Here is a 26,387-nt window from a genome sequence, read left to right on the forward strand (position 1 = left end):
ACTCATTATGCGGACCGTGAAGGTGTATACAAGTGGAGTATCTTGGTGGGAGGGTTCTAACGCAATGAGGAGGGATTTGCACAGATGAGAGCTTTGGGACTCCCAACCAAAAAAGTATACAAGCTATGCACAATAGACTCCTCCACTCCTTGCAGATGGCATTCTCATTTGTGTGCTTCCCGTATCTTCACTTGAGAAGTGTCTCCTTGATTTTGGGCCTTCAAGCACGGCAAAAGCTTGTGCATGCCACTACAATACCCTTCCTTAGATTTAGCATAGTAGCCCAACTCTTGCTTTGATACACTAATTTGATACCTCACCAACTCCACTTGCTTGTGTAGCTCTTTCCTCCACTAAAGGTCTTCAGATGAGCGAAGGCTCGATCCATCTAAGAGAACGAGCGGCGCACGATCCTTAGGAAGGACAAAAAGAAAAGGGTCCCTGAGGAACTAGGCATGTTATGTTTCGTCTTCATATCCTCAAGTGGGACCATATACCAAGATAAAATGAAAACCAAGTAAGATCCCATAGGAGGGGGTACAAGAACTTGCATGGGAGGGGGAGGAGAGAGCAGCCAATTGACCCGTGGCAGCAGGGAGGGGGGCAAGAGCAGGTTTTGAATAAGTCAGATTACAACTTTTGTAGTCCTTGCACTTTTCTGGTGGTGTCTTGAAATGTCATTTTCCATATCTAATTATGCAATCTAGTTCCCCATTGTAAAGCCCATAACACATGCTATTAATGCACAGTTTTGGATCAACTCTTCACTTTTTCTGAACCTCCCCCCCAAAAAATATATGTTTCTTATAGTAATTTCACATTGTAATTTTTTTTAAAAGATGCAAAAAGAGAGCCAAGGCAATTTTGTAGCCACGAAAAATGGAACTACTCAAAACGACACTAAGCTGACCTACAAGAAAATGGAATGCAGTGATGCCGACCTCTAAGCCATAAATAAGACCCCATCTCTTTGCACATTTCCACATATCTTGTGTCAATTGAAGGCATAGGATAACTCCATCAGACTCTTATAATACCTCAGTGCTCTGACATCACTCCAAAGCATCTAGAGCCGTTTGCAAGCCTGACTATACCACAAAATCCCAACTCTACCACACAAAAGTCCCACTTACAAGAGCTATATGTGTGCGTTACCAATCTTTAAGTGCTTCAAAAAAGACTTCAAGGTCCTGTAGTAAACCATTCAGACTGTGAGCTGCTAATATCCCAAAAGCATTAAACTATATATAGGTCAATACAATCTTTCTCGAAAGATATAAGAAAAAAAATGAAATCATGAACATTGATTCATCCAAGCTCTTTCCAACAATTCTAGCCCTGATATAAGAAAAGTAATTGATGCATTTTTTGAAGGTCTCAAAATCAAGAGCAATGACCATGAAAACAACAATGAAACATACCACACAGAAACATTGGAATGTTTCAAGGCCCTCTTCCCCAAATTAAGGGGGCTTGATGATTTTGTTCCTGTGAAAATTCGGGAGGGAGGAAGCATTCCTTATTGGAATGGTCCAGAAAATATCTAGTATCTTCTGTCAAAGTAATAAAACGGTCTAAGGTAGACCAAGGCCACAACTGAAAATCTTCATAGGTGCTTGCTTTCTTGCATGCAAGGGAAAATAACTCCAAAGGGGATGGACCCCTGGATGAGATTTGGGGGAATTAGCAAAACAAGACTGCACCCTTTTTTTTGCCAGGAGAGTTTCTTCAAGGCCCATAACAACAGGTGAGCATCTATAAGGATAGAAAGAAGCAAACAATAGCAACATACACATGGCACATTGGAATGCTTATACCGTAATGACTGGAAAGTGAAAACAGTTGTTCACTGCAAGGACTGTTTTCAAATGAAGGAGAATACACATGCAGAGCTCAGCAAAGCTCCACCGCTCTGCAAAGGCAGATCAGACAGTACTGATGCTTATGAATGTCTAATTGACATCCACTCCATTGACCATCATATGTCATATATGTTCACTTGGGTCCATAAAGGATGATATCTGGAAATAAACAGTTTGTAACCTGCATTATATAATATTTTGTATACTGTGGTCAAAATGTCTGCTGGTGTGAATGCATGCAATGCCACCTGCTTGGGCTCTCTTTGGGATGAGGTGGCGTGATGTACATCATCAAGGAACCTACCTAACATTGTTTCAAACTTGATAAACATGAATCAAAATTTCCTGATCTAACAGAATACTTGTGGACAAATCATGGTGGCTTTTTTAAATTTACAATGCCAATGCCACCTGCTTGGGCTCTCTTTGGGATGAGGTGGCGTGATGTACATCATCAAGGAACCTATCTAACATTGTTTCAAACTTGATAAACATGAATCAAAATTTCCTGATCTAACAGAATACTTGTGGACAAATCATGGTGGCTTTTTTAAATTTACAATGCCAGATTTTGCAACTGATCTCTCCTTAATGTTCCCAAAGCTGACAACATGAGCGATCCTTTCTACCCTCTCATGAAGGGCTTCAACCCTCTACATGAGATGTATATCATACGCGAAGGAGGATGATTCTTCCTTTGGGATACCTCTCATCCCTATATTCAGAGTTATGTTCTTGTGCACTTCAAAGAGTGTGCTCCGTTATGTATGGGCACAACTGTACCTCTTCATGCACATAAATGTTCATTACATGCCTTTTTAGCCTTTACTTTCAGCATTTCTGCTTTTCAGCTTTTTAGCTTTATTTGGCTTTCCACTTTCTACTTTTAGACTCTCTACTTCTATGTAAGGGCCTTCCCCTCAATTCAGTCACTCTGTCTCCTAGGGTATTTGAATTTTACCCTACTCCCTCTTCGCACAAGTTTCATCATCCCTTCCCCCTCTTGTTCTCTCTCTTCTAACACCTGTGCATCTTCTAGGCACCCCCTTCCCTGATGGAGACTTGACAATGAGCAATTCTGAGCATCCCGATACCCTACAAAGCAGACTCGTGAGCTCATTTTGGGGCTGGAGAGCTCACAGCAGCTTTTCCCCCTTCCAGGCCTCCTGCTGCTTAGCGTTGACCCCATCAAGCAGGTCTCACTCGTGCTCACTTCTTTCTAGGACCCACTCACAGCCTAAAATCCATCCCTAACGGCCACGATTCTGCTTTTTATCTGCTTTTCATGCCTAGGCGAAACCCAAAAGCCAAATCACTTTTAAAAGCTACCCCATTCCAAAACTTTTTCTAGTGCCTACGATCTATCATTTTGGCACATATATTTTGGACTTCTCAACAAAAAGAGATAATTGTGATCATGGATATATGTTATAGGGCCTCTAGTTCCCATGGGTTCTGTGCCTTGCTATTGTAGTCAAAGCCTTGCATCTTCGGAATATAGAAATATATTATGGTGTAGGGGGTGTGCTTCATTCACACCCCATCTAGTGCAGGTGTCTTTTTTCATTGTAAACCCTAATCTCTGTGTGAATCTTGAATGATATGTATTGTTTTCAGTTCCATGGCTATAAGTTTGATTAAATAATTATCTAGAAATTGTGCTTCCACTTAGCAAAACTCTGACAGGTATTAAGAGCTTGCTTTCTTTTAGCCTTAGGTCAACTTAGGGATTCCTTTATGTGTGGTTGTGTCTTGCTTGAGAGTCCGTGTTTTTATCTAACGTTACTACATGGTGGACAAGAGGATAACCAAGGGGGAAATGGCAGTCAATGGTACCAATAAATTATAAAAGCAACACAAGATTGTGAGACATGTAGATAGGATGCAACCTATTCACTGCAGGGAGAGACTCCAGCAGTACAAAAGTCCAGAAAAGAGCCTATTGGAGATCAGGAGGCACCAGACATTTTAGCTTATTTATTCTCTCAAAGTTGGAATAGAACGAATCTCAAGAAAAATTTGTATGCCATGAATACTGCTCTCTGGGATTCATGAGACATACCAGCCTGAGGGAAGTGGGGAAAGCAGACAACAAAGGAAAACTCTTAGAAAGGAGGCAGAGGGATGAGTCCAACAGAAAGGAGAGGGCATAGCCCAGTTGGCTTTATTGGTGTGGAGAATATGTTGCAGGCCTCTGATGATGATGAGGAGAGGCCGATGATGATGATGAGGATGAGAAGGACTAGTTTGAGGATGTGGCAGATGATGGGCACTTGCGGAAGAATTGAGAAAGCGCTACAAATCAGAGTCACTAGAGATGCCAGGCTTGTTGTGGGAGCCTTACAAAAAACGCCGTCACCATACTAGTCAGAAGATTAAGTTGGGAGAGAAACATGTGCAGATGTTGATGTATCATGGAGAAGTAAACAAAGAAAGGTTATTAACATCTACGAAACACAGTAGGGTCTATGAAACTGAAAAAAAACTAGATACAATGAAAGCAAAGGGCTGGGGCCACTAAAAACAAGCACCCATACCTAAGGCCGATGTTTGAACGAGAAGATAAATACATCACGTTGTTACAAGAGAAAGACCATAAGCCCAAGGTATTGCTCCAATGGATCAAGAGTCTAGATTTGTACTTCGCACACGAATAGGAGGCCAAACTGAATTTTGCTTATTGCTTATTCTCAGTGGGTCAGCTGCTCTTTGGCACCAGGCTCTAGAAATACATGATATGATGCCAAAGACTTTGCTGGAATTCAAAAAGAAGTTGCAGCAACACTTCTTGTCATCCAAGGTTCGAGTCGGAGATGCTCGTCGAGTGGAATAGCTTTAGACAGAGGAGGTGAGACCCTTCAAGAGTACAAGGATCGATTCTGAATGGCAGTACTAATCTTTCGGGAAGAAGTCGAAGGACGAACAAGCCTACGAATCTCAGTGGTGTGTATAACTGGGATTATATGTTTTAATCCGAAAACCCAAAACCTTTGGCTGAAAATTGAGGAGAAGGGAGATGATGGAGGAAGGTTTGACTCGAGTTGAGACATGCTAGAGTTTGCAAAGACAAGGGGATCTGTTTCAAGTGCATCAACCAGGATTTGCAACTAGTAGAGGAGATTACAGGCCAAATCCTAATCGTGGAGGAGGTCCAAATTAAATCAACCTCAAATGCAGCACCAGTTAGGAGGAAAAGAGATCAACAGACCATCACAAAATACAAATAAGGCAACTTTGGGACTACAAGGTGCAGCCTACCTACGACTACAGAAAGAAGACTGTGCCAACTCTTCACTGAGGTTGAGACATTGCTATCCAGACTGGTGTATCAAGTAATCTCATATTGATAGTGAGTCATATCAAAACACAAAAGGTTTTTTAGAAATCAGTTTGTTTCTATTTGACTTGGGTGCGAGTCAATCGAAAAGAGCCAGACATACATAAAACAACTCTTTGTACAGCACAAGGACTTTATGACACTTGGTAGTTAAACATGGGTTGAGCAATGCACCGGCTATACTCAATCATATAATGAGCCGTATTTTTCAGAAGCACCGATCTTTTGTTGGGACAGTCTTCGATGATATCATAGTGTTAAGTAAGGATGAAGAGGTACTGGAGGTTAGAGGTCAGCTCCCCACCTCTCAGCCCCACGACATGGGGAAGCTCTGTGCCAACAGCATACGATGGAAGCCAGATGGACAGATGAGAAGGCTGCCACGGGGCAGATCTGAGAGAGAGGAGAGTTGCCACATGAGCAGCATGTAGACTGCCATGTGGGCAGCAGCGACAGTAGTGCAGTTGGCTGCAACAGGCCCTGCGGTAGGCAGTGGAACAGTACAGCATCTATACGGCTGCAGGACAGCAGGAATGGGCTGGTAGAGGCCTGGAGTTGGTTGGCAGTCATCAGGTTGGCAGAGACTGCAGCCTGTTCGTATGAACGGCCGTAGCTCTGCTGCAGATTGCACGAGGAGGCAGGTACAGGCACAGGTTACAGCAGAAGGTACAGGCCTATGAAGAGGCTGTACTGGTCGGCTGTACAGCAAGTACATTCAGCTGATGTCAGCATCTCCACAGACTGGGACGGCCCAGTCTGTACTGGTCGGCTGAGAACTGATCTGATAAGCCAGATTTGGGGAGCATTCAGTGCCCTATATAAAGACCCTTTGGCAAGGGGTCATGGCATTCGCAGATCCCCACAATTGGCTGAATTGCAAGCAGCAGGAAGGCCAGGAATCGACATCAATGGTTCAGGAGTGGTTTGAAGTTCCAGCAGCAAGGAGGTCTAGGGATCCCGAGTTTGGAAAAGCACTCAGCGTGCAAGTCTTTAACAGGAAGAGAAGCAGCAAGAAGTGGCATCACTACAGCCAGCCAACTGAAACTCTTGGTAAGCAGTAGGCTGACAGAAAATTAAAGGTGCTGGAGGAGGTAGAAGATACCTCTGTAAGGTGCCAGGGTTCCACATCGAGACAGTACCTTTGTTGCTAGACGGTGCCACACTAAGCACCCTTTTGTATCAGGTTTCGTCCATCTTTGGAGCAATCTATATTACAACTTTAGCTGTCCTACTTTACTGAGTACTATTCGAGATCTATGTTTTCCTCTATCTCTGTATACACTTGTACGCTGCATGCACTACAAAACGGAGTGAGATTTGATATGGCCTCGTGTGATTATTGGGCTATATAAACTTCTATTACGTGAGTGTTGGGGGTGACCTAGATTCAGACAAGTGTGCCTGAGGGGTTTGTTGGAAGTGATTGTATCAGCTGCATGTGTTAGCCAATCTCAAACTTTGGAGAAGTGGGCAAATTGCATGGGGATGTCTATCCTATCTGAAATATGAACCTATGAAGCCACATGGCGGCAAGGAAAGTTATGGAAGGAAACCCCTAGACATAGTGGATGTGATGGAAAGGAAAAAATAAATGCAGATCTAGACAAGCGGGAGGAAAAGGATGCAGAAGCGCTACATTGGTACTTGGTAATTGTTGGGAATTCCTCTCATGGGGGGTGTTTTGGTAATCTTAGGATTAAGTGGACATGCTATTGGCAGCTGTTCCTGCATGCAAAGTATGTGAAGGTTTAGCTCTGATTGGTGAAACTTGAGTGGACACTGGCACGGGATTGGGCCATGCGAATGAAAGGCACAATTGGCTGGCAGTGCATGTCTTCAACGTGGCAAAGAGATGGCAGTGCGTGTGGCTCCTACAAAGCCCTGGAGGACATTACGTCTAGTCCTTTCGTAGTGGTCTCTTTAGGAGGGCCGAGAGGTCCGAAAGCTCTTATGAGAGTCACTCTCTGTCAAGTGTAGATTTGTTAGAGCAGCTGCTCATTTCTAGGGTCGCTAGCAGAGTCAATCCTCTGGATCATTTTGGCATTTTATTGCAACAAAAAGCCCCGTAGGGATGCTCTGCTGTCATCTGTGTCCTTTAGAATAGAGTGCTTTTAATAAAGATCTACCTTGTGTTCTCTAAGGAAGAGTCACCTTCGAGTTGATATTGTATGTGAGCTACTTGAATGTTTCATGTGAGTATTCTTATTCGTATTGAAAAGCTGAAGCATTTCTTTGCATGCAAATCCCAACAATTGGTATCAGAGCCATACGAGTGAAAGGACCTACTATCACGAAGAATTTGAAAGTGTTGGTCAGGTGCTGAGCGCTATGGATTCCAAGAAGAAAGAGAAATATGAGGCGATCATTGTAAAATTCAACAGTCGAAATTTTTCCAGTTGGCAATTGTCGACAAAGCTGTGGTTCATGCACAAAACCTCTGGATTGTGGTATCAGGGACAGAAAAGAAACCTAAGAGTAGTGGTCAAGAGGCCAGAAAGATCCCTGCGTGGGAGGAAAAAATGAATGAGCGCTTGGTATGGTGGTTTGAGACTTCGGAGCAGAATTCTTCCATCACTTGTATACTATGAAGACAGTTGCTGAGAATTGGGTAACACTCAAGAGTTAAAATGAAACACTCTAAGGCCTTATTAAAACAAGAGCTATATGATTTGTAGATGAACGAGTTTGAAGGAATAGGTACATTTCTGAACAGGATGCAAGCTTTGCTGAGATAACTTCATGATCTGGGGTCCAATGTAGAAGACAATGATAAGAAGGCAATACTTTTGAAGAGTTTACCCCCAAAGTATGCTGACACGGTTTGTATCCTTTGACTTGATGAGGATGCAGATTTCGTGGACTGTATATCTCTTGTTGAGTGAGGAGAAACGAGAAGAAGCTTGCAACCGACAGATGAGTATGCATATGCTGCTAAAGAAAAGAGAAAAGCAATTAAGGATGCAAAGGAAGATACGTGTGAATGTTTTTACTGTGGGAAGCCAGGCCATAATTGAAGGAGGAGGTTGCAGGTTTGGTGACGGACAGAGTACCAGATGAAGATTGGGCTTTTCTAGAACTGCCATGAAGTTCGGAGTTGTGTGAGGTAGTCGAGCTTTGTTAGAGCAGCCTACATTTCAGATGTTCGAGACAGAAGTGCTTTGGTTATCTCTAGTGGCAACAGAAATTCGCTATGTTATATGTCTTCCCCAGTTCGGATTTTGCAAGGATTGTTGGGAATTCCTATCATGGGGGGTGTTTTGGTAACCTTAGGATTAGATGGACATGGTACTGGCGGTTGTTCCTGCATGCAAAGTATGTGAAGGTCTAGCTTTGATTGGTGGCACTTGAGTGGACACTGGCACAGATGCAAATGAAAGGCGTGTGATTGGCTGGCAGTGTATGTCTTCAACGTGGCAAAGAGATGGTGGTGCGTGTGGCTTCTACAAAGCCCTGGAGGACATTACGTCTGGTTCTTTTGTCGTGGTCTCTTTTGAAGGGCCGAAAGGTCCAAAAGCTCTTATGAGAGTCACTCTCTCTGTCAAGTGTGTCGGTTGTTAGCTGTAGATTTGTTAGAGCAGCTGCTCATTTCTAAAATCGCCAACAGAGTCAATCCTCTGGATCATTTTGGTATTGTATTGCAATAAAAAGCCTCGTAGGGATGCGCTGCTGTCATCCGTGTCCTTTATAATAAAGTGCTTTTAATAAAGAGCTATTCGGCTATTACAATCAATGTGTTCTTTGAGGAAGAGTCGCCTTTTGAGCTGATATTGCATGCGAGATACTTGAATATTTCGTGTGAGTGTTCTTATTCGTGTTAAAGAGCTGAAGCATTTCTTTACATGCTGTGACGCCAAAAGTTGATATTTTTTATTTGACATTGGTATTGTTTTCTTCTATGTTTGATAAGAGTTTGAGTATTAAGTAATAGCCTAGCGGCTCTCACTTATTTCTATTTTCTAAGATATTGTATGGGATTGAGAGGATGAGTGGAATGGATCATTGTAAATACCATAGATATGAATTATAAATACCTTGATATGGGGTGAGAGTTATTTGTGTATGGGATATTATGGAGTTTTTAGAAAATAGAAAGAGTGAGTCATATAAAGAGGTGGGCTCATGTCCATGTGTTCCAATAATATAAGAGAGGCCACATGCCAAGCGTGTGGAAAGCATGTGGAGGAGTGTGGAGTCAAGAGGAATCCTTCTAGAATTCCAATATGAAATAAGAAGGATGTGGACATATCGAAAAGAGAGGATCCCTATGGGCTTCATGTGAGGAGACTCTTAACTTTCTCAATATTTTAAAAGTCTTGAGCATCTTTTGATGGGACACATGGCAAGAGTAGCCAAAAAGGACATGGATGGTGACATACGGGCTTATGTGATTGATGAAGAAAGGAATCTACAGACAGTAATTGTAAATGGATGAAAAAGAGTGACAAAATCTCTATAAAAGAAGCCCTCCTCTCCCTTGTTCATCATCTCTTCCATCATTAGGCCTCATGTTGCTGTAGCTCTAGTCTCCCCAAGCCTCTTCCATGAGCCTTCTTGTAGATCTTCTATTATGTAGACTCTTGAGTCCATCTCTCTCTAGTTCATTCTCTCTCTATGAGTAGTCTTGGAGCTTCCGCTCCCTCTTTTTAGAGAGTGTTTTGAGCTAAGTGTAAAGGTGTCTATGAAGGAGGTGCAATGTTTCCTCGGAACCTACCCATCCGATCCAATAAGCTCCTTCAAACTCCTCAATATATATCAGTTCATATCACCGGCTTGCTGAGATTATGGCCTCCACTGATCCTTTCCTTCTCCCTATGCTTGAGTACAACATCACTTGGGATGTTACCATCTTCATTCTCATATAAGGAAGGATAGTATCATAGTTGCACGAAACGCACGTTTCGTGGGAGGAAACGGAAACGCGAAACGGAAACGCCGTTTCGTCAAGAAACGGCGTTTCGTTTTTCCTGTTTTCCCAGAAACCCTAAAAACGGGTTTTTTGGATTTTCTTCCAGAATTTCGCCGCTGCCGTTTTTCGCCGCCTCCCGCATTCTTTCAACCTCCTTCCAGCATCCTTTCAGCATCCTTCAAGCTCTCTCCATCCCATCCTTTGCTCTTGGACCTGCCCTCACCTCCATCCTTCTCTGAGCTCTCTCCATCCTCTTCATCCTTTGCTCCATCTTCTCCATCCTGCAAGCTGCAGCCTGCAGCTTGGCAGCCTGCTCTCCTGACTCCATCCCTCCATCCTTCTTCTCTCCATCCTCTCTTTAATCTTACCTTCTACCTCTCTGTCCTCCTCCTCTCCATTCTCCTTCACTTCTACCTCTCCATCCTCTCCATCCTCTTTTACCTCTATCTCTCCATCCTCCTTCTACAGTCTACCTCCCATCCTTTCTCACGAGTCACTTGTGACCTCTCCATCCTCCTCAATGCCGAGAGATGCTTATTGGGTCCATGTCTCCCTCCTGGATAGTTATAAAGGAGGCGGTGGCTCCAAGAAGTGGAGATGCAACTATTGCGGCATAAGCAAGACGGGGTCTGTCACACGGGTGAAAGACCATCTAGCAGGTGTTCCCTGCAAGGATGTAGGACCTTGTGAGTTCGTGCCTACTGCAGTGAAAGGTGGCCTAGCAGAATGGAAGCGTGCGCGTATGGCAGCCTTGGCTGCAAAAAGTGGAGGACAAGGGCTGCAAGATGAAGAAGAGGCTGCTGACACTGAGCCATTGGATGATGCCAGCACATTGGGTTCTGCAAAGAGAAGTAGAGGGGCATCAACTACATCGAGCGCAGGTCCTAGTGCCACAAGAACACCCTTGCCACATGGATCAATTAGTGTGGATGCTAGTGCGGGGAAAAGAGGATCACTGCAAAGGTCTAGCATTCAAGCACGCTTGCAAAAGCAAGCAGTGAAGGAGGCCACTAGTGAGCTCACAAAGCTCTTCATACAATGTGCAATACCCTTTCATGTGGCGAAGACTACACGATGGAGGAAGGCCATGAGAGCCGTAAGCCGCATTGGGTATGAATGGGAAGGGCCTACATATGAGGCCTTGCGGACAAGAGAGCTAAGAAGAGAGAGGGAATGTGTGGAAGACCAAATGAAGCCCTTGAAAGAGACTTGGAAAAAATATGGATGCACACTCTTATGCGATGGATGGTCAGATGCACGCAAGAGGAATGTGTACAATATTTTAGTATCTTCTTGCAAGGGAACCATGTTCTTGAGAGCCATAGACGCTTCCACTGCAGGTACAGTGATTACAGGGCTGTATATTTGGGAGCATTTACGGGCAGCCATTATGGAGATAGGTGTTGAGTATGTGGTGCAGGTGGTGACAGATAATGGCAGCAATTGTGTGTCAATGGGTGCCATGTTAGAAGATGAGTTCCCTAAGATTGTGTGGACACCCTGTGCCTCACATTGCCTTGATCTTTTGATCGAGGACCTAGGGAAGATACCTTGGATTGATGCCATCTTCTCCACAGCCCGCAGTATCGTGAAGTTTGTCACGAAGAGACCCAAAGTCCTCAGCATCTATCGGGCTTACAGTGACCTTGAGCTATTGAAACCTCCAACCACAAGGTTTGCTTACATGTTCATAGTGGTGGAGAGGCTTGTGCGAGTGCGCCAGGGCTTGTTGCGCACGGTTGTGTCTCGGGAGTGGGGAGATTGGGATGATAGAGGCCAAGCAAAGTCTATCAAATTTTTTCGCATGATCATGGATGAGTCTTGGTGGAATGAGGCGGAGGCATTAATCAAATCGATTAATCCTATCTACACGGTGCTTCGCATCACAGACATGGAGGGAAGCACATTAGGGCTCTTGTACGAGTTTATGGACAAGATTGGAGAGGCCCTCAACAGAAACACTTCCCTATCGCCTGATAAGTAAGACTTTTTACTTTTGTAATATGTATAATTATTGCAGTTACTAAATGGCAATTTGTTATCATGAAGCCTGGAATTTTCAGATATATATTATGTATGTACTATTATCTATAGTCTATGAATTTTGCATGCATAATGCATTCTAATTTCTTGTGGCATGATTTAGGGTTGAGTCCATCCGTGCTATATGGAATAAGCGGTGGAATTGGTTCCACCGCCCAATCCATGCGGTGGCACATGTATTGCATCCGCTCTGGCGCAGTCAAGAGCAATATGAGAATGACGAGTTGGAGGAGGGGATGCAACAGTATCTACAAAATTGGACGGGTGGTGACTTGGAGATGCAACGAAGACTGGAGGATGAACTTCTATTGTTCCGCAATCATAGCCTCTCCTTTGGTCGACCTACATCTAGGCTCCGAGAGACACAGTTGCAACCTGTCTCCTGGTGGGAGAAATATGGCAACTGTACTCCTACTTTGGTAAGAGTCTAAGAGACAAGTTCCAACGCCACTAGTTGGAGCTTAGTCGTTAAGTAATTTGAAGTTTTATCTACTACAAATATGTTTAAAGTTATCAAGTTCCTGATACTTATCTCGGCTTAATTGGCTTATGGCAGAAACGCCTTGCTATACGTGTTCTCTCACAGGACTGCAGTTCCGGTCCTTGTGAGAGGAACTGGAGCACTTGGGCCCTCTTTCACACAAAGAAGAGGAACAGATTGAGCACGGCTCAATTGGAGCGGTTGGTGTTTTGTCATTGCAACCTCCGTCTCCTTGAGTTCACCGCCGGCTGCCCCGAACCTCGCCAAGTGAATGTAGACAAGGTGGACGTGGAGAAGATGGAGGTCATACCAGATATCCCACGGGAGGAGCTGGACATATACACCATGTTGTATGAGGAGCTGTCAGCACCAACACACCACACACGATCATACACTCAACCATCTGGAGATGGTGCTAGTACTTCAGTTGCACCCGATGGTCCTGATCCTGATGTTGATGATTCTTCTTCAGACAGTGACACAGATGCCTCGAACTTATCTGAGGACGCAGAGGATGACGATGACGAGGAGGCCATGGATGATGCAGATGATCAGTAGTCCTGCTGTTTTTTTATATCATCCATGAGTGCTTTTATTTTGAGTCTTGCATGACTCATGAGTCATGAGTCATGAATCATGATCATGAAATTTGTGGACCATGAATCATGATCATCTATGGAGTCTGGACATTGAATACTTTCAAGTTTCAAGTTTCAAGTTTCAAGTTTCAACTTGTGTGCTAAGTTTAAACTTTTAAGTACTTCAAACTTCTAAATTTCAGATTCTTGTAATGCCAAACTTGTTAGTCATGACTCATGATACATGTTGATTTCAGATTATTGAAGCATCATTCAAGAATTTAGAATCATAGAGGCATGAATCATGAATGATGCATTGATGCTTGAAGGCCGAAGCCTGAAGCTTCAGCCTTCAAGTATAGATAATTGTAATTTGTATTATGTATGATTTGCACTCTATTGATAATTATATTATGTATAAAAAATAAATTTTTATACATAAATTGTATCATATTGCCGTTTCTTCCGTTTCCGTTTCGGCGGGGCCCGGAAACTCCGTTTCTTCCGTTTCCGTTTCGGCTGGTAACTATGGATAGTATGGTGTGGTCTCTTGGTATAAAAGCTTCTTTTTAATGTCCCTTTTCCAATGATGAATATCTCTATCACTCAGTTCGAAAGCAACAGGAAGTGAAGAGGTGCGCGAAGTTTATTACCCCCAACTTCATGTCACAATGCAAATCCCAACAATAGTAATCACCTAAAATCCTAGTAAGAATCATCTTTATATAAGTTGTATGTGCAGCCATATGGGTTAAAAGACTCTTTTAAAAATCAAAATTATTTATGGAGAACTAAAAACACTTTACAAACAACATGAGCTACATTTAGCTACCCAAAAAAACCTAGTTTTTCATGTCAAAACAAAACACCTTGAGGTATATAACCACTTCATCAAAGAAAAAGTCCTTAGTGGTGAGAGAGATCGTGCTCATGTTCTAAAAGAAGAATAAGTTGCAGCTATCTGCACCAAACAAATTCCCTCAACAAATGCAACATTCTCCATATCAACTTAGCATTTATAACAATCTCCTATAACGTAAATAAGCGGAAGGGATGGTTAAGGTATACTTGATGTGCTTATTCATCGTATGCTCATAGTTTGATTTTCTTCTTTATCATCTTTGTTGCCATAATGTGCAACAATTTTTTATTTCAAACCAAATCCAAAATATCTTTATAAATACCCTCTACTTATCTGGTGCAATTCAAGAATAAGTGCTAAGGACATTGCACTACATAATGTAGTTCCAAGAGGCCAAAAGGAGCAACCTTTAAAGTTTATACACTCATGTGGGTGTTGGTCCGCCAGCGGGCTTTAGTGCCTCGTAAATACGCCCATTGTGGGAACACCCATAAGTATAGTCACTGAGAGTCGAATCTCTCTGTATCTTTCCCTATTCACATCGTAGTAAAAATTAGTAATAAATAATCATGGGGCAAGGAAACTCACCTCCCAACCACCCCCAAACACATGGGAACGAGCTAAGACTCCATCCACAAGCTTGTGCCAAAGACCTTGGCGCCCCATACAACCAAATCCCATCCACGAAAACCACAACACTAGCACATCCTACATCTGCCATGTTGGTGGAAGAGTCTTGGCTCACAATCCAAGGCTGACCATCTAGTTGAAGAGCGCTCAACTAAACTGTTGCATAATAACCTTGGCTACTCTTAGGGTGGTTACACACCGACGCCCGCCCAACATTGGAGAGGCGCGTTCACCAGTATGGCCGCCATTGATTTGGAGCGCAAAAGGGGGGGCACCCAAGATCATGGGCAGCCACCACCCCCGGCCCAAAGCATGCCCAAACTTTGACAGTGGGGCTTGAACCTGCGATCTCCAATCACCAAACGATTAGCTCACACCACGTAAGCCATTCACATATGCATGCAATAAATGAGCTCATCCTTTAACTTATTCTTTGAGTTTGGTGTGTAACCCACCCTGCCCATCCCCTTTGCTCACTTGGGCGGGCGATGGGTGGTCTATAACCAGCCTTATATAGAAGAGCATCCCACCATAATTACCATAGCCAACTAAATACAGCTGGCTGGCTCCCGCTGTAAACCCTATGCAAGCCTACCAATCGTAATCCCAGGGCCCCCTAATCGTGCTGAATTAAGTCCATTAATCCAAAGATTAGCATTCCAGATACATAACATTGCTTCCCTCTTCAAACAGTTACTTCTAAATGAATGCATGTAAGGTCTTCTCTCAACTAGCAATTGACGCCCAAGTTGAGTCTTCTTCCATCCTATCCTTCCACTTGATCTTGAACTGTAGCAAGAGATAGACTATCCTTACTCTCTCCTACTCGCTAACTACAAAACTGCAAGATGATGCACTAGATACACGAAGTGATGCTGTGGATGTGAGTGAGAGAATCAGAGGAAGACAATATAGCGGGCCTCCAAAGAGGAAATATAACTGAAAGGTATGAATGCCCAAAGGGCTGAATACAACTGTATGGAGGGTCTGAAACCCTCAACTGCAAAATTGGAACAGACTAAGCTAACTAGAGAAGGTAAATCCACACTAGATCCTTGTAGAGGCTGAGACACCCTGCTGGTTTGCTACGGGGAAGCTTGGCTACTGCTACTCTGAAGGCTTGAAGGCCTAAAGAGTGCATAAAGAATGAGGGCCAAGAGGGCTTATGGGCTCCCCTTGGGCCCTAAAATACCAACCAAGCTGCTAGATGCTAACTGACTAGCCTCATCCTATCCCAACTTACTGCTTCTGTTGAACCGCCTCAGCCGACCGGCCCATGGTAGTTGCTGACGTCAGCATTGCCACGTGGCAACCCCTGTGTTGCCTGCGTGTACTATTGCACTGTCTGCATGGGAGTCGGCATGGCTCGCGTTGTGGATGCCCGTGACATCCCCTTCTGCTAAAACTCGAACTAGACTAGAGAGAAAGCCGCCTCGTATGCTGCAAGGAGGTCTGAATAGCCTACGAAGAAATCTTCCTCCACCCATGGTGCTTTGTGAGAGCTAGGCATTGTCAATTGCTTGTTCCTCTTTTGAATCGATGAAGTTAATCTGCTCCAGTTCCACAATCTTGAACTCAACAACAACTTTAGGCTGCTCCGCATCTGGTACTGTGATTAGTGCTAGACCCACATATGGTTTGAGCCAGGACACATGAAATATTGGGTGCATGGTCCATGTCGAAGGTAATTGCAACTTCATGGCCTCGTCGTTCACCACCTTGATGATTGGAAAGGGTCCAAAACTCCGAAGAGAAAGCTTCAAGCACTTCCTTCCAATCTACTTGAGACATTTCTTCATGATCCGTAGATAAACCCATTGCCCTTCATTGTAACATACGTCACACCCATGTTTGTTGGCTTGCCTTCGGTAGGTCTCCTGGGCTTTGGCAATGCAATCCTTTACTCACTCCATGATCTGGTCACAGGTCTATGTGATGTCGATCAGCTTTGCTTCTCGGATGTCCTAGTGAGAAGGGACTTGAACTTCATAGGGAATCTAACCCACGCTGGAAGAATGGTTGTCATTCAGGATCCCTTGAACTAGGGGTAAGTACTGTTCCCAACGAGACTGAGCATCCGCAACGTAGCATTTCAGAATATCAAATGATAACTTGTTGTAGACTTTTGATTCGCCATCTACTTGCGGATGAAAACTGCTGGAGAAACTGAGCTTGGTACCAAAGTTATCGAAAAGGGGTCTCCAAAAATGACTGGTAAACTTGGAATCCCTATCGGACACAATGATACAGGGCATGCCAAACATCGGATACCACCATCTGAGAAATAAGCGAGCTGTGTCATGAGCATCGATGGTACCTTTGTATGGAATTAGCATGACAAACTTGCTAAACCTGTCCACAATGGTCAAGCACAAGGTGTTCTTGGTACCAATAGCTAGCGGAAGGTCTGTAACAAAATCCATGCTAATCTGCTCGAAGGGTTGGTTCGGAATCTCGAGGGGCTGGAGTAATCCTGGTAGCTTCCCGTGAGATACCTTCACTTGTTGGCACACTTGGCAATGAGACACGTATTGATGAAGATCACTTCGTAAATGAGACCACTTGCGCTCTATCTTCTCAAGAGTATCTACGATGCCTCTATGTCCAACTACTAGAGAATCGTGCATATCATGGAGTATGGTAGCACGGTATCAGGGCAATACACAAAGTAGTCCTTTGAAGAATAACCAGTCATGTATAGCATAGTCACCTAGGCATTCATCATTCATGACTTTGTACCAAGGTGTCTGGAAATCTACATCCGTATGGCACTAGTTGCGCATCTCCTCGATAGAAGACTCTTGGACTATGGAAATAGAGGTGACCATTCCTCCTCTTCTGCTAAGAGCATCTGCTACAACATTCTTTGATCTAGGTTGATACTCGATCATGCCGCCAAACTGCTAAAAATATGGCTCCATCTGGTCTGTCGATCGGACCAATGAGCGGCAGGCATGGTCTGAAGCCACCGTTAGGCCTAATGATCTGTGCAAACTGTGAAATCTTGACCATAGAGAAAATGTTTCCATGTCTTGAGGGCATGGATGACTACACATGACTCCTTATCATAGACTGAGTATCTGGTCTCTGCTGGAAGAAGCTTGCACTCAAATGCAATGGGGTGATCGTTCTGCTCCAGAACTGCTCCAATGACATAGTCCCTAGCATTGGTCCGTACATCAAAGGTTTGATCCCATTGTGCCAATGATAGGCACGGTGCTGTAGTAACTACATCCTTCAACTGGGCGAAGGCTGAAAGAGCTACCAAAGTAAAAGTGATAGGTCGTTTCTTGGCTTTAACTCCTTGTAAAAGATTGGTGATGGAAACTGCAATTTTTGCCAAATCCTTAATATGCTTTCGGTAGGCCTGCCAAATGCCCATAAACATCCGAATCTCCTATGCTGTGGTAGGCACCTCCCACTCCACAATATCCTTCACCTTGGCTAGGTCCAGGCGAACACTTATCGGAGTGATGATGTACCCCAAGTATTGTACCTCCTCCAAGGAAAATTTTCTTTTCTTGCCGTTGATGTACAACTGGTTGTCCTTTAGAAGTTGAACATGCTTTGCATGCTGTGCTGGATCCTTCAAGAAAATCAGAATGTCGTCGAGCAAAGACACTCTTACCGATCCATGGTTTGAAGATCTGAAGCATCATACGATTAAAGGACGCAGGTACCCCTATGAGACCAAAGGGCATCACCACGAACTCATGCTGGGCTTACTCTGTGCAGAAAGCCGTCTTTTGAATATCTGGCTCATGAATCCGAATATGATGGTACCCACTCTGAATATCAATTTTTGAGAACATCTTGGCTCTGTTCAAGTGCTCCAAGACGTAGTCAAGATCCTTGGCATGGGGAACCTGATGTTGATGGTCATCTTGTTCAATGCGCGGTAATCCACACATTCGAGCTGAATTGTCCTTCTTGACGAAGAGGATCACAGCTGCATACGGTGAGTTACTGGGGGGAGATGAAGCCACTACGTAACAACTTCTCTAACTGCTGCTCAAGCTCCTCCTACATCGTCTTGTTGAGACAGTAAGGATGCTTGCTGGCAGGTGATGATCCAAGCAAAAGCTCAATTTGATGGTCCTCTAGCTCAATGGGTGGCAAGGCTGAAAGCAAGCAAGATGTTGGGAAAATGTCCTGGAACTGTTGAAGCAAAGCTTCCTGCTAGGGGGTCCTGGCTGGAGCTGTTGTGTTGGTCACGTTGACATAGACAATGTGTGCCTCTCCTCCCCTGTGTGCCATCCGGATTGTGGAATCAAAGGCCGAGACAAAGTGTCTCGTAGTATGGATTTTTAAGGTCCAAACATTGGTTCTGATAGTCTGGGCCAACTTTGAACTGGTGCCATGGAATCAAAGGCCGAGACAAAGTGTCTCGTAGTATGGAATTTTGAGGTCCAAATGCTGCTTTTGATAGTCTGGGCCAACTTCGAACTGGTGCCATCATCGAGCTCCCAAGATGATGTCTAATGCTTGAGTTGGTGCAACCCTGAAAGTACGGGTATGTGCCCATCCTCCTATCTTTAGAGTGGCGCCTAAGGCCACCTTGTTGATGTCCACCTGATGTCCTATGAATGCCCCATTCAGGGCGATGGTATCAGACAGTGAGAGTCAACGTGGCTCGCTGAGCAACTTTGGTAGAAATGATGTTCTCAAAACTCCCTAAATCTGCAAGGATGAGGACTTTCTGGCCACCAATCAGTCCGTATAACTAGAACATGGTGGGAAACTGGTGACAGTCCCCTTCTACTAATCTTCTTCGATCTCCTCTATAACCCACTAAGGTTGTCTTGGCCGGAGTCACAACTGTAGAAGAATCACTAGACGTGGATCCATTTGCTTGCTGCTTCTTAAAATGTGGGCAATCATGTTTTTTGTGCCCTTGCTCATGGCAAAAGAAGCAACAGTTCTCTTTGGCATAGGTCGTTTGGGTGGCTGCATATAAGTACCCTCCGTAGCAGTTGATGTCTTTTGCTAGCCAGTTCTTCGGCAGTTGTCCCGTGCTGGCCTTCTTTCCTCCATCTATAGTGGTGGAATCCGGGGGCTTCTTACTGATGACCTGCTTGGGTCCTTGACCCTTGTGCATGAGCTCAAAGTTCTAAGCAAGCTCGTATGCACACTCAAAGTCCCGTGGCCGAAAACTACAGACATACCACTAGATGTCTGATCACAATCCATAAAGGAATTGTTGGAAAGGTCACCTCCCCATCTGTAAGCCCCCATATGAGGAGAGCATGGGGGAGGGAGACCTAGGGCAGTACCCAACAGGAAATGAGAGAAAGGGGCTGCCACATAGACAGCATCATGGCTGGCATGTGGGCAGCACATCTAGGACTGTTAAGGGCAGGACACAGGGCCAGGAAAGTACGGAGCAAAAGCAAGACAGTCTGGGACAGATTGCGGAGGATCTAGGACATGGAGGCGCACTGTTTGCAGAGGCGCAGACATGGCAGGGAGTGCAGGCTCAGATCTGCAGCAAGGAATGTGACTGGCAGTGGGGAGGTGGCAGGCCTTTTATAGGCTGCATATTTGCCTTGAATGGAGGGCCAAAAGCCCTGGAAGTTTGGGCCATAAAAGGCCTGAATTGTGAGCCCTTTAAGGGCGGTTTTTTCCAAGCAGTCTGGTCGGTTTTCATACAGACTGGGTCGGTTTTTGTACAGACTGGGTCGGTTTTTTGGCCAGGCCCTTGAGGGCTATATAAGGGGGCCATTCAGGTCTCATTTGCACATCATCTGGAGCAGCAATTCCACCAGCAGAAGGAGCAGCAGCAGGGCTATCTTTGGGCCTACAGTCAGGAGGAGAAAGTAGTACCTTGTGCTGCAGACTTAGCTAACAGGAAGCTGCCCACCTAGACTGGTTTCCAGACAGCAAGGTGGAGAAGATCATTCTAGACGGAAAGTCTACTCACGCTCGAGGTGGAGCACGCGGACTCTAGTCTAGAGATAGCCAGCAGATAGGAGAAGGACTTTTGTGGTAAGATCAGAGGACCACACCATTGGTGGGACTCTGGATCTGTCTCTTTTGTATTGTGTCCATAGTTGTGGACGGAAATATATTATTTGGTGGTTTCTCTATCTGGTTTGGTTCATTGTCTATTGATGAGTCTGCACACCTATTGAATGCACATCAGTAAAGAAGTTTGTGATTCCACACCCACACCGCACACTGTGTGAGCTCCTGGGCATTACTATCAGTCTTCCGCTGCGTGTACCCTCTGTTGGGTAAATTTCTAACATGGTATCAGAGCCCAAGTAGGAGGCTCACAGGTGTGGGAGCCTGAAGGCAGGGACCTTGCTGAAGGACGACCTTGATTCAGAAGCTCTAGGGAATCGACTACCACGACTGGAGAATTGTGCCCTTTCGAGAAGGAGGGTGACTCAGGTTCAGTCAGGTGCGTTCAGAGTCCTGGGTTACTGCATTTGAGTTTGGTTGATTTTGCTGTGTGGTATATACAGCAGAGATGTCGACAGCCTCTTCAGCCCCTGCTATCCCTTCCTCCTCCTCCAGTTTTCTCTCTTTCACTATCCCTAACTTTGGAGAGTCCGGGAACCTGGACGGGACTAATTACCCGATCTGGAAAGTGAAGATCCGGAGTCATTTAGTGGCTCGGAAGTTGTGGAAGTTGACCACGGGAGAGGAGTCGAAGCCGGCAGACATGGTGGACAGTAAAGGGAAGGTACTCATGGCAGTAGACAGAGAAGAGCTTGAAGCTTGGGAAGAAAGAGATGCCCATGCCCTGGCAATAATCATAGGGACTACGGCGGACTCTGTTCTTCCGCATATCCAGCTGGCCGAGACGTCAGTAGAGGCGTGGGCCACCCTGAAGGATCTGTACGAGACAGATAATACCTCCCGGATCGTGCTTCTTCAGCATCAACTCTACAATCTTGATATGGAAGAAGGCGATACGGTGCATGATCATCTGACAAAGGTCAAGGTGGTACGGGATCAGTTAGCAGTGATTGGTCAGAAGACAGACTCATGCCATCTGGCCTTGATGGTACTGAGGAGATTGCCTCGGAGTTTCAAGAGCTTTGTTACAGCTGTGACAGCAGGACAGAGGACCAAACCTCTGACATTTGAGGAGTTGTGTCCCTTACTGCTACAGGAGGAAGCTCGGGAGAAGCTCTACAACGGGGACAAAGACAACAAGGCGATGCTGGTGAAGGATTCCGCAGGTAAGGGAAAGGGCAAGCCTAACAGTGGCAAGTCCAATAAAGATGACTCTGATGACGAGGGGACTTCGAAGAGGAAGCACAAGAAGAAGTGTTTCTATTGTGATACGCCCGGACATTTTGCAAAGGACTGTAGAAAGAAAAAGGCGGATCTGAAAAACAAACAAGAGTCTGACCCAGATTCAGAGGAAAAGGCCAAAGCTAATGTGGTAATTGAAGAATTGTTCTTGGTGACATCACCGAGTGTTACCGAGGTCAGGTATGTTGATCCCGAAATCACAGTAAGGATGTCTGACATATAGAGTTGGGTCGACGAGGAGTCAGATGCCTTTGTGAAGGTGAAGGACAGTATGGAGCGCTTGGTACCTTCCAGGTGTGTGGCTGTTGACACTGACACGAGGGTGGATTCCATGGAAGGCCCTGGGGTCTCATGGTCAGATGGATGCTGGACTTCAGAAGGGGACAATACAAGATTACACAGGATCTTGGCGGGTGCCTCATTGAGGTACAGGGTTTGCTTTCAGAGCGAACATTCAGGCAGTACAACAGTCTGGTATGTATTTGATATTCTGCATTTGAGCCTTTATAGCATGCTGTGGAGAGATTCTGCTCTTCATTTGTCTCAGGAGATAAGAGATTGGAAGGAATTGGCCTTCTTCGAAGGCAGAAGGGGAAGTTTTGGTGCTTCTTCAAATCTCGGACGCAGATTGCTAGAAGGTGGCCCTAAAATATTGACCAGGCTGCTAGATGCTGACCAACCAGCCTCATCCTGTCCCGACCTGCTGCTGCTGCTGATGTGACAGCCGATTGGCCCGTGGCAGACGCTGATGTCAGCACTGAAACGTGGCAGCTCCTGCGCTGCCGGCGTGTACGATTGCGCTGTCTGAGTGGCAGCAGCCAGCATGGCCAGGGGCTGTGGATGCCTATGACATGAACTCTGGAATTATCTTATTCCTGAGTTCTCTTTCTGTGGAATCAATTACCTTTTCAGGTTCATGTGGGATTAAGTCAGGTCCTCACGTTTCACAAGTTCCTGGGGAGAAACAAGATTGTCCCCTATTCCAAAAGCCTCTTTCAGTCTACTAACATGAAAGATGGGTTTATGTGTGGAGGCAACTCCCAACTTCACTAGTGATCCAACATGATAAATGTTCAGAACTAGGAAAAACAATATCTTTCTGGAAAAGGACCGAGGTAACCATGCAGTGGTGCTTTGCCTTTACTATTTCAGGCTCTTGTATTATTGGAAAGGAATAAGGACTTGCATAAGAGTTGGTGTGCCACTTTCTCTCGAAAAGTCAAGGATTGGTATGCCACTGGCCCACGCCCGTACATGCATCTCTCCTTCCATTGCATGTTTCAAAACAGATTTCTCAGATTAACATAATGTGTCTTAGCGAACACAAGGTTTCAGAATGTTCATGAATGTGGTCCGTGTACCTTTTGCATGCACGCCTTGGAGAATACTCATCATCTGCTCAAAGTCTGGAGATAGTGGAACCACAGACATAACTCTCATATGTTGAGCCCGCCCACTTTTTGGAGGCCGCAGTATCACCTCGACCATCTCCCCTTTAAGTATCTCGCTAACGATTTGAGCTAGAAAGAAACCCACCTTTATTAGCTCAAGCCAACAAAATGGGGCATCTACACACTTAGATGAGCTACATTAAACGTAAGACAACACGAAGCACTGAAAAAAAGCGGGGGATTCAAATACCTGCAAACGGATTGGAAGATGCAAATTCAAAAAATTGATCTGCAGAGCAACCCATAAGCCTTCGAGCAGCCTTATCGAAAGCCACCACTGGGATTACTCGATCCTCTGTCGCGATTGACAGCTGTATATTTAAGGAATAATCAATAGCGATCGAATAACTGCTACCGCAATAGTGTAAAGAAGACAAGCCAGGCAAATAGTGTGATACCTGCAAACGGTAGAGCATTTTTGTACCATTGTCAGAATTGCATGGTCGACAACGCCCGCAAGAAACGGCTTCAATGCCGCCATTGTCCGGCAGTACGATTTCACAGGTGCGACATACCCTGTAGCTGGAGTCCATTACAGCTTATGAGATGAGAACGTAATCCCAAAGTCACGGACGGCCTATGAAACTAATTCATTTCATAAAATTACCATAAGCTTGAAGTATCCAGTGCTACAATTGCGCAAAAAGGTATACGTATGTCTTCCATAGCCTCTTGGTCCTGAGCAGTTTCTGCTCCGGAAACGTAGTCTAGTTATTTTTGTGAGCATAAACTCATAGATTCCAAACAGCCCCCGTTCACCATACTCTAATAAAATCAAACGAGCGATGACAACGGATACAAACTACTGACAACTCAAGTATGGACCAACAGTGACGGTACTGTGATGAAAGAACGCAACGAAATCTGAGTTAAGGAAAGGAATGCGCGTGACGTTCACTCCAAGTTACTTCTTCATCCTCAAGCAACAAACATAGAAATTGCATAACGGAAATAGAGATTTCCGCACGGAACCTGTGCAGACGGAAGAAACCGGAACCCCTTTTTTGGAAACCAGAATTCCAAAGCAATTTTGCCGGAACCCGTTTGACGGAACTTGCTCTTTTGCCGCCGGAACACACCTAGTGTATTTGAGTTCTATATTTGAATTTAGGCATGGAATGTCCTCGGGGAGGAAAAGAACTCAATCCAACGGAGTTTAGACCAAGCGGCTCAACCCTATTGGGCTTCAAGCTCCCTTAGGATTTTATCTTGGTCACCTCGTAAGGGGGCGCTATTCGCACTTTCAATTTCAGTACATCACACGAAAAAAAGAAGAAGAAAAGAGCGCAACTAGGACACAATAAATACTTTCTTGCAAAAATGGCAAGACTTCCCTCCACTTACGAACACTAAGAACACTTTAGTCCAGGTCCAGTACATAACGAACTACAAGGAGGCAGTCCTTAAGTTGAAAGGAATCAACGAGTTCCAAAGGACAAGGGGTTTCGTGAGAGGTCTGAAAGACACAGTTCAGTGGGATAGAATTTACCGAGGCACCGATGAAGAGTCACTTGGCAAGTACCAATCCCAAAGGACCTTTACACAAAAAATTAGGATTAATGGTGCAATTAGGCAAAACTTAGGAGTGCATTTGTTTAAAAATCATTGGAAAAGAAGCACCTAATTTGGCTAACCTACTATCCTCACCCTTGGCAAATGAAAGCCTAAAATGGGTGATCATGCTCTAAACTTGGCAGAGAAAATTAGCCATAAATTCATAAGTTGCTTACTTTGATGCATGTAAATGTATTAAATGGTGCAATAGAACCTATTAAATATCTAATCATGCCTTGCCATTCGATTCAAAATATTCTACATGAACCCATTTATTTTTGTCAATTAAAAGATGTAAGTTGTCAAAGTTTGGCAGTTTTCAACGATCAACAGAGATTGAATGCCATGGTCGCCTAGTTTTTTATCTCAATGCCTAATTTTCTAACATTCACCTTTTCCACATGATCCATCCCAAGCAATGGCAGTGGGGCTGCCCGGACCATAGCAAGCTCATCTCGACCTTCCCCTTCAAAGAATGGCTACCTTTGAGAGTGCTCTTAACGAAAGTAAGAACAAAAGAGGGAGAGAGAGAAACAGAGAGGCACACAAGTTTTTGGTGGGTGCAAAACACCCTAATCTTCTTTTTCATTCATTTATATATGTGTTTGAGTATTATACATAACCGGGGTAAAGGCACAGTGACCTCCCACTTAAAGGACAATGTGCCTTTAAGGGAGAACAACTAGGGAGCATACTATCCAATACCCATCAATACACGACAATACTCAAACCGTTGACTAGGTAGACTCTTCGTTGGCCAACAAGCTACCCACAACATCATCAAATTTCAGTACTTCACTAGGTGCAGAGTTACTAATAGGTGTACGGAAGGTATCCCATGAGGATGGCAATGAACATAAGAGAAATATTGCCTTAGTCTCCGCATCAAAATTCATCTTCTGAGCCTGAAGCCTGGCTGAAAATAATATTTAATTCAGTCAAGTGAGAAGCCCTTCCTTCATCTGCAACTCAAACAACCTCTTCATGAGGTAAACTTTATTAGAGGCAGTTTCCTTCTCATAAGTGGCACACAATTTCTTCCACAAATCTTCCGTAGTCTGCTCATTTATTACTGTGAAATAAACTGACTCTGCAAGATGAAGTCTAATAGTAGACTTTGCTAATGCATCCAACTCATTCCAATCATCCTTAGACATATCTGTAGGCTTAGCTTCAATACGTGCCAAGGGTTTAATCTACTTCTTTTGAATAAGCACATCCCTTATCTGTTCTTTCCACAAAGAAAAGTTTGTCCCATCAAACTTTTTAATGCTGAAAATCTCCTTTTCAAACATGGAAGAGGATGCCATGATGCAAATGAAGCAAAATCCCAAATGCTAGTGCCTGCAAGAGAGAATCACACCAAATACCAGGTGCACCCAAATGTGTATGCCACAATAGAGTGAAATATCACCAA

General features: G+C 44.5%; 1 protein-coding gene across 3 annotated transcripts; it reads right to left on the bottom strand.

Moving 5' to 3' along the window:
* Positions 1 to 989: 989 nt before the first annotated feature.
* LOC147888757 (replication factor-A carboxy-terminal domain protein) lies at positions 990 to 24,572 on the bottom strand. Of its 3 annotated transcripts, none has more exons than XM_087392901.1 (6): positions 24,389 to 24,572; positions 24,024 to 24,181; positions 23,815 to 23,938; positions 23,607 to 23,727; positions 23,327 to 23,485; positions 990 to 1,190 (listed from the first exon to the last, which is right to left on the bottom strand). In XM_087392901.1, exons 2-6 carry the CDS (start codon positions 24,080 to 24,082, stop codon positions 1,183 to 1,185), a joined length of 471 nt encoding a protein of 156 aa, XP_087249027.1. In that variant the 5' UTR covers positions 24,083 to 24,181; positions 24,389 to 24,572; the 3' UTR covers positions 990 to 1,182. The 3 variants fall into 3 exon arrangements, with proteins under 3 accessions (XP_087249027.1, XP_087249026.1, XP_087249025.1); XM_087392900.1 differs by lacking the exon at positions 990 to 1,190 and adding an exon at positions 14,517 to 14,601 and having other exon boundaries at positions 24,024 to 24,105; XM_087392899.1 differs by lacking the exon at positions 990 to 1,190 and adding an exon at positions 14,517 to 14,601.
* Positions 24,573 to 26,387: the final 1,815 nt, after the last annotated feature.

Source organism: Dipteris shenzhenensis, chromosome 21 (genome assembly GCF_047967505.1).
Source record: "Dipteris shenzhenensis isolate YYH24624 ecotype China chromosome 21, Dip_SZ_1.0, whole genome shotgun sequence".
NCBI lineage: Eukaryota > Viridiplantae > Streptophyta > Polypodiopsida > Gleicheniales > Dipteridaceae > Dipteris > Dipteris shenzhenensis.

What these genes read in the sequence shown, in the direction of transcription:
- LOC147888757 (XM_087392900.1), bottom strand. Translation starts at nt 24,082, where the DNA reads ATGGAAGACATACGTATACCTTTTTGCGCAATTGTAGCACTGGATACT. An exon ending in AAATGCTCTACCGTTTGCAG is followed by an intron (nt 23,728 to 23,814) that starts GTATCACACTAT and finishes TTAAATATACAG; the next exon opens with CTGTCAATCGCGACAGAGGA. An exon ending in CCAAGGCGTGCATGCAAAAG is followed by an intron (nt 14,602 to 23,326) that starts GTACACGGACCA and finishes CGATGTGAATAG; the next exon opens with GGAAAGATACAGAGAGATTC.